General features: G+C 32.2%; 1 protein-coding gene across 1 annotated transcript in view; it reads left to right on the forward strand.

Annotated features, from left to right (window-relative positions):
- Positions 1-7,432: 7,432 nt before the first annotated feature.
- Positions 7,433-13,446, forward strand: part of LOC115878578 (fatty acyl-CoA reductase 1-like) — a 28,772-nt gene continuing 22,758 nt past the window's right edge. The window contains exons 1-2 of the mRNA XM_030895113.1: positions 7,433-7,519; positions 13,032-13,241. Of these exons, the coding sequence (XP_030750973.1) occupies positions 13,053-13,241 (189 nt within the window). The 5' untranslated portion in view covers positions 7,433-7,519; positions 13,032-13,052. The remainder of the gene's footprint in view (positions 7,520-13,031; positions 13,242-13,446) is intronic.

The following is a 13,446-nucleotide window of genomic DNA, read 5'->3' on the forward strand; positions in this document are numbered from 1 at the left end:
ATAAAGATATTTTTATATATATTTTTTAATAAAAATAATTAGTAAATTAATTGCCTCCATTTTCTATAATTCCAGTAAGATTCTCCTTCATATCATTAACGAAAGGCTAAAACCGTATGTTCAACCCCAAATACCTCCAGAGCAAGCAGGATTCACAAGGGGTCGAGACACACGTGAACAAATTTTGAATGTCCATCAGATTATAGAAAAGGCGTGATAATTTAACAATCTGCCCTATATTTCTTTCATATACTATCAAAAAGTTTTTGACAAAGTCAAATAGTCAAAACTATGGATGGTTAAAAAAAAGGGGCGTGCCTCTTTTTTATTTTATTTCATTGACTCAGAATCTCTATATAAATTCCAAAAGTAGAATTACCATCAATGGCTTTTTTTCGGAAGACTTCCAGCCCACCAACCTGTGGTGTTAGGCAGGGATATGTTACGGTTAAAGGTATATAATAGATATTCGGTTAATATCGACATTATCCGGTTAATCTCGAGAATAACACAAAACAACCAAACCCAAACATTAACCGGACATCGGACTTTACAAACCATAAAAGTGGTTAAAGGTGTATGTGGCGCCATTTATCGGAGAAGCGAGAATCTAATAACCGCAACGTGTATTGCTGGTTGAGGAATCTGGCTGACTATCTGAGAACATTGTTGAGGCGCCATCTCTTAGCCAAGTAGAAAAGCGCCACAAATCAGGCGGCAGAATTTACTGGTAGATGACAGAAAGATACCGAGAATTTTAGAAGTTCCAGAAACAGTCAGTAGAGTATAAAAAGGCGCGCGATCGGCCAATTTTGAAGTTTGAAATTTGAAAATACACCATTTTAAATTGTGAATCGTAACTATTTAGCGAAGGAGTTTTTTTAAATAGTGTGTTGTTAATCAGTATAAATTGCGTGTATATAGTGAGAAAATAAATTCGTAAAAAAGTATTTAATCGCGAGTTTAAATTAGTGGACCCACGGAATCCGTAACAATATATACTGAATATATCATCCGAAGAGCACTGGAACATTGGCAAGGGGGGATAACAATTATTAATGGTCATAAAATCCCCAACCTCGGACTCGCACACGATACGGTACTTCTAGCGGAAATGAAGAAGAATTACTGTAGCTTCTAAACTTGGTTGGAGATGAGAGCGAGGAACTTGAACTTGAAATGAATCTCTCCAAAACAAAAATTATGATTATCGACAGGCAAAACAATAAAAAAACTGATGTGGTGAGCATTGGCCGTTTTGAGGTTGTTAGTTATTACAAATATGGCATGCTATAATAAAAGAGTTTGTCAACACCCTGCATATTACTTTTCAAAGTTAGGTTAGGTTAGGTTAGGTAGAGACATCCATCATGGCCCATCGTCAATTATGCCGAAATCGACCAACATTTTTCTTCAATATCAAATTCTTAGTTCCAATCTTATGAAGATGTAAACTAAAAGTCATCTCCAACTTTGCAGGGTGGGACCGTATCACATAGCACCAGCACCGTCGCTCACATAGCCTACCCACCAAATTTGGTCACGATCGGACATCAACTTTTGACGTTACTTACGTCAAAGCTAGCTGTCACAGTGACACGTGTCGTACACGGTCATGTTGGCCTTAGTCCAATCTATCGACATAACAAATTTCATTTAAATCGGACGATTTTTTAATTTGAATTTGTTTTGGTTTCATCGTCAAAATATCATGAAAATGTAAACTCTGAAACTCGTTCCCAGTTTCAGCTCTCTAGCTCACATAGGGCCCGAGTTACGACGCTTCAAAGCAAATTTCAAAGACATTAAATCGGACGATTTTTTCGCCATTGATGGTGGGGTTTCATAATGTACGAAACGTCGTCAAAATATCATGAAAAGAGACTACATTCTGAGTTATTATTCAAACCCCTAGCTCACATAGGCCCAGAGTTACGACGCCCCAAATACCTCCAGAAAGATCTCCACTTCCTCATTGACTTAACACATTTTTCACGCGAGCTCGTGTATCAACGCCGTGCCGCAAAGGCGCCGACTTTTATAAAACCCTAGCCAAGATAAAACCTCGTGGGTGCTCATCAGATATGAGCAAATGTAACAAATTTCAAATTGTTACATTTGTTGTATTTGTTACACTTTTTTACATATGGAACATAAACTGCCCGTCAAATTAAATTCCACAGCGATTTTTTTACTAATTTTCAACGAGTTGTAACTTTGAAAAAAATGGACTAATTTTGTTGATTTTTTTAGCATATTAAAGATCGTTTTTCGTAGATTGATTTGATTTTTCTAAATTTTGTATGACATTTAGTTTTCTATGATATACAGTAGGGGATTCAATCCTGGGATTTCGGGATTCCGGGATCCCGACGTTTTTTATCGGATTTTTTCAATCCCGGGATCCCGGGGAAATAATAACAGATCCTGGGATTTTATATAATATAGTAAAACGCTATTTTTAAGGTAGTATATGCAAAAACTCTCTTTTAGTTGAATTCCTTATAGCGCCGACGCCGCGCGCCGCCGACAAGCGATACGTCGGTGATTCCCGGAATAATAAAAAAAATTTGAAACAAGAAATAGCAAACCTCTTAAAACGACTAGATATAATAAGTAAAATCATATTAGATTCTTCAGATAGTTCGGAATCGGATGAAGATTTGCCAATTGCTACTATTCAGAACAGGTACCAGGCCTTAAATGATGACGTGTCATTTTCGGAGAGGCTAGATGAAGCATTAACCAAAAAATGTCAAATCGAATGACAGTGCCACAAGTAACAAAAACTGAAAACTTGGAAGCCCAAATTAAAAATGAAATGGATACGTTCCAGAAGAGTGGACAACGTGGAACAAACTTACAACTAGCTTTTGATTTTTTAAGTACAATACCGCCTACAAGTGTAGAATCGGAAAGGTGTTTTTCGTCAGCAGGCTTGTTAGTTAGAAAATTTCGTTCTGCTATGGGAGATGACGCAATAGACAATATTATATTTTTGCGCTATTTTTTTTAAAAATGTGGAATAATATTATCAGTCCAGTTCCTTTTTTGTTTTGTTTGAGATTTTTAATTTTTGTTTAATGTTGTTTAAGAAGAATATTTACTTATTTTTGTGTTTTGACAAAGACTTTGTTTTTGTTTTAACTAATTAACGTTAATTTTAATAAAATGTTCTTTGAAAGTAACATTGGTAACATTATTACTGAAATCCCGGGATTGAATCCCGGGATCCCGAGATTCGGGGTTAAGAATCCCGGGATCCCGGCAACATAAAATTGTCCAGGATTGAATCCCCTAATATACAGGGTATGAAAAAAAGGAATGCAATTTTTGTGTTGTTGCCATTTTGCTAAAAAACAAAATTTAACTAGAATTATAAGTTCTGGGTATAGCTAAGACCCTTGTTTATTAAGACTAATATCTCGGGACGTATTTGGAATTTTTACGATAACTCATCGGGAATAAAAGATAATCAATTTTTATTCTAACTTGTATTTTTTCTCTTTCTTAAAAGATATGCTAACAAAACTGAAATTAACTTTAAAATTGTAGGATATTCGTTACTTTTACAATGTGAAATTAAAAAAAAATGATTTAACTAAGGCATTTTAATACAGGATCTCTTAAAAATACGACCAGCGAAAAAGTAAAATTATTTTTTTAATATTCTGAAGTTAACAGCCCATAAGGTTAATATAAAAGCTCGACACGTATTTAATATTTTTGTAAAAACTCTTTTTGTGTCTAAAAATCTGTAGCTTAGCTGCAGCTTAGTAGTTTTTTTCAATTTCACATTGTAAAAGTAACGAATATCCTACAATTTTAAAGTTAATTTTAGTTTTGTTAGCATATCCCTTAAGAATGGTAGAAAAAATACAAGTTACAATAAAAATTGATTATCTTTTATTCCAGATGAGTTATCGTAAAAATTCCAAATACGTCCCGAGATATTAGTCTTAGCTATACCCAAAACCTATAATTCTAGTTAAATTTTGTTTTTTGGCAAAATGGCAGCAACACAACATTTTTTTCACAACACCTTTTTCACATTCCTTTTTTTTCACACCCTGTATATCATAGAAAACTAAATGTCATACAAAATTTAGAAAAGTCAGATCAATTTACGAAAACCCATCTTTAATATGCTAAAAAAAATCAACAAAATTGGTCCATTTTTTTTAAAGTTACAACTCGTTGAGAATGAGTAAAAAAATCGCTGTGCTATTTAATTTGACGGGCAGTTTATATATATATATATGTATAACAAAGTCAGGAAAATACCACATCAACTTATATCATTTTTGCAATTCTATTGAGTATAATTTTGAGTTATGCAGAAATAAAACATTTTACTGCCAGATACCAATTTGTGAAAATATTTCCCATACAGCACATCAAATCACATTTACAATGTGTTTACATTATTAGATGTAGACACAGGGTGACACAATTCCCCCGATGTAAATATGCTATTTACACATTGTAGTTCAACACGTATGCATAAAGGTTAGACGTCCGCCTCACAATGTAGCCACAGTATAGCATATATATATATAGCACGTATCCACAAAGTAAGGGATACACAGTGTGCCGTAGGATACACAGTGCTTGTGTATTACGTTTAAACTATGTTTACACATTGCAGTTGTGACCACCGCCTGTATACGTATCTATTTTGCTTCGTATATACATCTTGTGCTAGATAAAACTACTTCTTATGAAAGAATTTAGGAAATAATACAAGTTTTGATGCCTAACTTTTCGTTCTTTTTAAGAAATATTTATTCAATGATACCAATTATATCTTTTTAGAACGAAAATTAGGAAGGCAAAACTTTGTATTTTCCAAAAGTATCTCGATCGTAAGTTCAAGAGAAGTAGCCTTAAAATTGTTCCATTTTTGTTTTGTATTAGATGTACCATTTTTCTTCCATAAAATGGATTAAGTGGTTAAAAAATAAAATTCTTATATTTCTTTATATCATAGAACGCAATAGCGCAAATAACACATTAATAATAATTATTTACACTGCAGAAACCAGAAGTAAGAAAACACTGTAAAAGAACAGAATTTGTATCAAAATGTATTAAAAATATAAGTACCTAGTATAACAACATAGTAAAATGGTAAACACTGGTATATCGCCACGATTTGGTGGACCTCGTTTAGTCATTTTTTTCTCCTCTTTTTCCTGCAAGCAATTGGTTTATTAGCATACTTATTCATCGAGCACTCTGTTGGACTTTGTTGTATTTTATTTCCAGATTAACAATCTCACCCTTAAATTTTATATGAAACTGTTTATTGAATATTAAACATATCTGTATATTGATCCATCAATAACTTACCGAATATCAGTGTAAGAAGTTCTTTGAAGTGTTTAAATCTTTTTTTCTATGGTCCATTTAGATTTGTATTATTTCCAAATTAAAAAAAATTATATTGCAGAGCTAACTCAGCTAACCTCTTTATCATTATACGAGAATATTTGGAGTTTTCATTCATTGGAGTCAAAATTTGGTAAATTGGACATCGAGTAAGGGAAGAGTCGCTGCTATAATATTAATAATACTCTTAGGAAGGTGTAACAAGGTAATTAAAAACTTGTACTTACCTTAAAATCTCTTTTAAACTACACACAAACAGAACATTTATATAGAGCTTCTGAATGATAAAACAATAATGGCTGCTAACACATACCACTCCTAGAAAGGAGAAAGGAGAGAGGACACATAAGATACACTTGGTCGGTGTATCTACGCTGAGACTACCCACGCATGTGCACATCATTTCATGCTAGAATGTAGACACAACAGTGCACTATTACAAAGTGTCGATATAGATATTTATATTATGTGTATACGTCACATTTTTACAAGGTGTGTACTATAGGCACAACTATGCTACGAAGTATCACACATACATATGACTCATACATTGTATGTCTCATATACCGACGTCAAATTTTAATAACTATTTGTTACGTTACAAAAAACTCTTTAGAATCTTGAGTGCATACGGTATACAACTAGTAAACACTGTATCACACAATTCTATCAATAGCGTGTATTTCATATGTATATGTTAGAACTAGATAAACACTTAGGTTCACTTTAACATATGTTGTTTCTCATGTGTCTCCCTTGTAGAAACGTAATTTCATTTGGACGTGCTATATGGGTTATTATACCAATTACAATCGTATAAGGATAGGCAGTAAAACAGATTACCTACTATTATATTTTACATAGAGATACAAAATGAATGAAGCTGAAAGCACCATATGAAATAATACTGCGTGTATCTGCGAAACGATTTAAAATTTCGAAATATTTTAAATATAAAAAATGTAATTTTTTTATTTCCATCTAATAAAAAAATAATATACCTATAGGGTATTCTATTTGAAAAAAAAAACAAAAATTATTTTATATTTTATTAAGTTTGGTGTAGGATTTTGAATACCCTGTATGATTTAAGTTTACGATATTTATAGCAAAGTAAGTTTAGACCATCTAAAAGTAAGTACCTATATAGTTTTGAGTTCAGTAAGTTTGTTTACTTTTTGTAAGTTGTTTACAACTTACAAAAAGTAAACAAACTGTTTTGTTTTTTTTTTGAAAATAATTTTTTTGGAAGTTTGAAAATATATATTTTTTATTTATTTATTAATATATCTGAAACGATCAAAATATTTTTACTCATACTAGGATTATGTAAAGTGACCAGAAAGGAAGCCAAAAATGCAATAATATACAGTTCCATTTAAAAAAAATCACACTTTTTTGAGCTATCCTATAGAAATTAAAACATTCTCCTGAAATACATCCTCCAACATACTTAGGTTTGCACTTAAAAAAATTCCCAAGTTTTATATTCTAGGAGCTACAGATGTCCGACTAATTATTTCCGGACCCTGTATATTTACATATATGAAATTGAGTATGAGATTCTATTAGAAAAGGCCTCTTTTATTTTTTATTTAGAGGCTTTTGGCTATTTCATAATATTAAAGTATTAATTTAAAGTTTTGTTAATTTTCAATAACTCAACCCGCTAAAAAGCTACAGACATTGTTTAAATAAGCTTCGTGCTATACATATCCTTATTTAAGAAATCTCTAGCTTACTTAAAATGTCATCCAACCAACCCTTAAATTTAGAAACATTCATAGTTATCTCATCATGCTATAATATCAATAAAAAAATATGTCAAAGACCATTTTGCTTTACGTCGTAAAGTAGAATATTAAAATTGAAGCTATTTTTTATTCATAATGCGGAATAAATCAAAATGTCGATATAAATTGAAAACAAAATGGAAAAATCATCGGATCAATATACACAAATGAAATATATACCCTCTCTTCTACAATTCTTCTTAATATTTAATTAAATCTATAATAGCAATATCAATTCGTTTCGTGCTTGGCGTTCGACTACTTCCCTTGGGGACGTTTCCACGTAATATTTGTGTCGTTTTCTGTTCGTATTTCTGTTGACATTAAAAAACGAGGTATGTTAACTATTTACTACTATTTTCATTTGTAATTTCAAATAAGCTATTTATTTTAAAATTGGTTACAAGTTTGAAGCTAGAAAAAGAAGGGGTTCTATTTTAATGCGCAAATCTAAGGTCATATTTTCAGTAGGTTAATAGTAAAGGAGTTAATAATACAAGAGTCCCTCGTTTTACGCGGGGGTTACGTATCTTGAGAACACCACGTATATTGAAACAAACTTTTAATTACTTAAACTAACCCATGGGTGAATCATAAATAAGTGCAAATATTTTTTAAAAAATTAGTGCAGAAACGCGACTATGAGTTTATTTTTCGTGAAAAATATTTAAAATTTTATTTTATACATATACATATACATATTTTTTTATACATATACTTACCCTATACATATGGCTTTACATATGTACAGGGTGGACCAAATTGGATGCTTTTAAAGGGAAACGCCCTTTTTATAGGAGATAGACGAAAACTAATTTTTATCAAAAACATGATGACACATCGATATCTGCACATCGATATCTGTTACCGTTTTGGAGTTACGGGGTGTTTTTCAAAAATGTGCATTTTTAACAAATTGCTGTAAATTTTTTGCTCTGGAAAATTTTATATTTTTATGAAAACATTTCCAAAGCACCTTTTTACGTAGAATTTAATTGTTTAAGTATATATTTTTTAGTTATCGAGAGATTTCATTATTTATATGGTACACCCTGTATGTTTGTAATTTACTGAAAACAACATAAAATTATACCTTTCCAAAAATATAGCATACTTGATATTTTGCTCGATTCCTCTTCGAAATATAGAGTTTTTGAAAAATCCGCCCACTTTGAATAAGTAGGCTTTGAACGTATTGCAAAAAAATACTTACTGGTAGGTGTCAGCAGCAATTAAAACGAACATAGTATTTTTAATAAAAGATGCAGAGTTTTATAACAATTTAAACTATATAAAAAGAATATAACATTTAAACTATATCTAATAACAATAATAATAAATAGCAAACTAAGACATGAGATTTTGCTACAGAAGGTGTCTTTTCGCACAGACAGTTTCTGAACATTTCTCGCGAATTTATTAACTCAGAGGGGGTGAAAGATACCCTCGCATAACCGCCAAGTACTTCTAATTCTTGCCTAGAGTATACGGGTAATTTAAAAAAAAGAACTTTTAATCTTTCTCAAAGATAAAAATCCACAGGCGCTAAGTTCGGCGGCCTCGACGGCCAACGGTTGGGACCTTGGTTATTTATTCAATTATCCTCGAAATTGGTAGCAAAAAATTGCAGATAATTTCAGCGTTGGGAGTCGGTGTCTCGTCTAGCTGGAAAAATATGTCTTCGAGTTCCCTTAAGGGCAGATCATCAATAAGGGATCCAAAGTCTACTAGTTAAAAGTGCCGAACTTTTAACAATTCTATATTTCGAAGAGGACTCTAATAAAATATCCAGTGTACTATATTTTTGGAAAGGTAATTTTAAGTTCTTTCCAGTTAATTAAAAATATACAGGGTGTTCTAAATAAAATAAAAAATTCTGTTGATAACCGTTAAATTATTAATTTTAAAAAAATTATACTTAAACCATTAAATTCTACGTAAAAAGGTACTTTGGAAACGTTTTCATAAAAATACAAAATTTTCCATAGCAAAAACAGTTATAGCGATTCGTTAAAAATGTACATTTATGAAAAACACCCCGAAACGGTGACAGATAATATCGATGTGCGATGTGCGGTCTGTAGTGACAGGACTACATCTACATTTCTTTCTTCAGATTCATCTTGAAGTATGTTCCCATTCTTTGAGTTCTTCTTCAGTGAGTTCAACAATATGCTATTCAAGTTGTAGATCATTTACATCTTCTTGATAAGTATAAGTAATTATATTATATTTCTTTAATTTAGTCTTTGATAACAAGCACCTGCGGCCATATGCGACTTCTGGCCATTTGCGGCCAATATCTCTGTTGCCGGTTTTCATCGTATGTTACAACTGCGTAAAGTAAGTCATTATAGTGTCAAAAATGGAAACGCGTATATGCGAGTCTGCGTAAAACGAGTTTCTGCTGTAGTTAGTTAATATTAAGATGATCAATTTTGAACCATACAAAATAAATTCGCGCCTTTTGATTTGGTTTGGTTTTACTACAGAGGTTTGGTTACACTACAGAGCACGTAATGGCCATTGCTGTTCTTACGTAATAGAGCCTAGTACGCTTTTACTTAATTCCTGTATTACGGTGATACATTACCTCAGCAATATAAAACACTATATCACCACAATACACCAAAACACTTTTATTTCTACACGATTTTGGCTATCGGACGCGTTTTTCGCTAACTATGTTAGCATCATCAGCAGATGATTAAAATTCAGTTTATTCTATTAATTTTAGTTATACGATTAAAACTCCGTTTTAATCATCTGCTGATGATGCTAACATCGTTAGCAAAACGCTCGTCCAGTGTAAAAGTAAAAGTATTTTGGTGTATTATGGTGATTTAGTGTTTTATTTTGCTGTTGAAACACCAAAGGTTTCAACCCCCAACTGTAATAATACATTACCTACAAAAGCATGTACCTATATAGAAGTACTGGAATGAATACACTCTAGTTTTTAACATCTAGTCCATGAATTTTGAGTAACAATTCTCATAACTTTCGGGTGTTCTCACCAACAAACTGTTCCAGTTCTCATACTTCAGTAAAATGGAAAATATACATGAAAAGTTGGTTGATGAGATCCAAAAGGCTGGTTAAGATATATTTTTATGCAAAGTGGAAATGAATAAATGCGAAAATTTTAGGAATTTTCTTAAAAAATTAAGTGGGTATATCATAGATATTTTTTCGATGTGAATCAAATTTACAAAGATTTCGTTTTCAAACCACTCATCTGGGAAAGTTGGGTACAGTCCTCGTAAGGTCATCCACCATGGACGCCAGATTGGTATGTTTGATAATTGGTTGCCATATAGTGAAAATGTTGGTACCTATTATCGCTAGTTGGTATAAAAACGGCTTGTTTAAATTAACGTTTTTAAAAAGTTCTTTTCTCGTTTTCAATCGCATTTTTTAAGAAATCCGAATGCTTATAGGTTGCCATTCAGGTTATATAGTATCATCAATATAAATGACATGGATCTCAAACCATTTTATTGAGCATAAAACTTCTCTTAACTTGAAATTAAGTAACTTTTAACTTGTAAGTAACTATTCTTCTTACCGTTTCGTCGCGTATGCATTCTCTTCTGGATAGTCGTGCACGCTTCGCATGAGGTAGTCGATTTCGGTAGCAGACTTGGCAGAAAAACACTTCTTCTTTCCACCGAAATTACCTTCTGCGCCAAGTTAGTTAGTTGTTTTATACCTTACATCCATAACAAAAGACGGATTCGACTAGGCTCTGTCCAAGTCGTTTTTTGTTCTCCTTCGATTTGTACTTATCCTACCAGTCTGAGTTTAAACATCCGTTTACTTGTTTTGCGTTCTGAATCCATATTATAACTTCTTGTTGTTCGAGATGTCTTTCGTTAATATTAACGCCCAAATATTTAAAATTTTCAACCTTGTTAAGCTGCACTTCATCATTCAGCAGGAGTTCGAAATTGGTTTCTGAGTTAACTACCAACAATTCGGCTTTTTTGTTTAGTATAAATTCTAGGTCGTAAGAATCCAGCAATCATCACTTGGTCATCAGCAAAACTGAGCGAATATAAAATATGTTTTACCACTGGTGACCCCCACCAGAAAACAACATTCCTGGCTAAGAAACATACAGGATTGGTGTAACATCAGCGACGCAGCCACCATATTTCGGCAGTTTACACATTGTATGAAGAGTACAGACAATCGCCAACGTGCAGCTAAGCACAAGGCACAGGAAGAAGAAGATACCCCCATTCCACCTCATCTTTTTTTCCACTCTCTTCGTGCAACTTCTACATATACAGGGTGGTCCGAACTGTATTCCAGAAACTTCAGAAGCATATTCTGCAGATAAAAATAAGTAAAAAAGTTCGTATAAATGTATGTCTTAAAATGTTTAGTTTCAGAGATACAGGGTGTAGTTTCATTTTTATTTCGATTTTTTCTAAATAATATCTGAAGTAACATCAATATTTGGATGAAAATTGGTGTCTGGGAGTTTTTTGACATGAGAAATTTGATTTTGATGTCAATATGACTCCAACTAGTAGAGGGCGCCACCTACATGTGTTTTGACTGTTTTGAAGCGTAATAACTTTTTGTCGGTACCTGTATAAAACTACCGAGTGAAAAAATATATATCTCTTTTGACTCGTGACTTTTTACGTAAAAAATATCTCTTTGTAAAAATCGCTACGAGCAACCGTTCTCAAGATATTTAGAATGGAAATATACATGCATTATTGATGAAAAATAAACACTTTGAGTAGATAGTATTTCACTGAAATAATAAATTTGGGAAATTTTTATTTTTTTAAATTAATCATAAATTTTTCTGCAAAACATGACGATAAAACAGTTTCTGTTGAACTTTTAACACAAAAACATTTCAAATTTATGATTTCAGTCTAATAACTATTTAGTCAGCATGTTTAATTTATGCAAATGATGACAGGTATTGATAATTTCGATTCCAAATATCTCGAAAACCATTACTCGTAGCGATTTTTACCAAGAGACCTTTTCACGTAGAAAATGTCGTAAATGTATATTTTTTACTCAGTAGTTTTATACAGGTACGGACAAAAAGTTACTACTCTTCAAACCAGTTAAAAAATATGTAGGTGGCGCCCTCTACTAGTAGGAGTCATACTGACATCAAAATCCAAATTTCTCATGTCAAAAAACTCCCAGACACCAATTTTTATCCAAATATTCCCGTTACTTCAGAAATTATTTGGAAAAAATCGAAATAAAAATGAAACTTCTACACCCTGTATCTCCGAAACTAAGCATTTTAGGACATACATTTATACGAACTTTTTTACTTATTTTTATCTGCAGAATATGGTGCCGAAGTTTCCGGAATACAGTTCGGACCACCCTGTATATTAAAGGGCAATGGAGATATACTGCATCCTTGTCTTAAACCTTTAGTTGCTATTATAGGTTCGGATAGATTTCTTCCAACTTTAATATATGAGTGGATATTCATTAAAATTAGATCTCTATCTGTTCCGATTATTTGTAGAGCTTCCCAAAGTTTAGGGCGTAGAATATTATCGTATGCCTTCTCAAGAAGACCACCAAAGGCTAGGTGAACTTCTCTATCTACTGCCATTTTTTTAGTAGCTGTTTTATGGTGAGCACATGTAGTTAGTTAATGGTGAACACATGATCTTCCTGGCCTAAATCCGCTATGCTCTTCTCCGATTTTGTAACCTACATTTGCCCGCCAAATAAACTATTTCGGATTATTGCAAAATTTGAAATCTGCAATTATTGAAATTTGCAAATTGTACCATTCATGGCTTCAATATGGTTTCAAGATGTTTAGCAGAAACTTTAATTTTGCAGGACAATCATTCATCAGTGACAATGAGCAGTCAAATCAAAGAATTTTATAATGGCCAAAATATACTTCTTACCGGAGGTACAGGATACTTTGGTAAAATGATTATTGCAAAACTATTAAAATCTACAGAGGTAAAAAACATTTATTTAATTGTGCGAGCTAAAGAAGAAATTGGGTTTGATAAAAGAGTTGTGATAATGTTTCAAGAAGAGGTAGGCAATACATCTAATATTATTAGATTATCCCTATTGTTTGTTGATATTACTTTTGTCTCTTTGTCTTTATTTTTTTTGTAGGTTCTTATTTTTCTTAAACACCTAATTACGTAGTTTTTCTTTAAAATGTAATATAATATTATGAACTGCACTTTCCATATTTTATTATAAAATTATTAGTGAAATCTGTTCATGGAGTGTG

Source organism: Sitophilus oryzae, unplaced genomic scaffold (assembly GCF_002938485.1).
Source record: "Sitophilus oryzae breed Bouriz unplaced genomic scaffold, Soryzae_2.0 scaffold_1518_pilon_pilon, whole genome shotgun sequence".
In the NCBI taxonomy this organism is placed as follows: Eukaryota; Metazoa; Arthropoda; class Insecta; order Coleoptera; family Curculionidae; genus Sitophilus; species Sitophilus oryzae.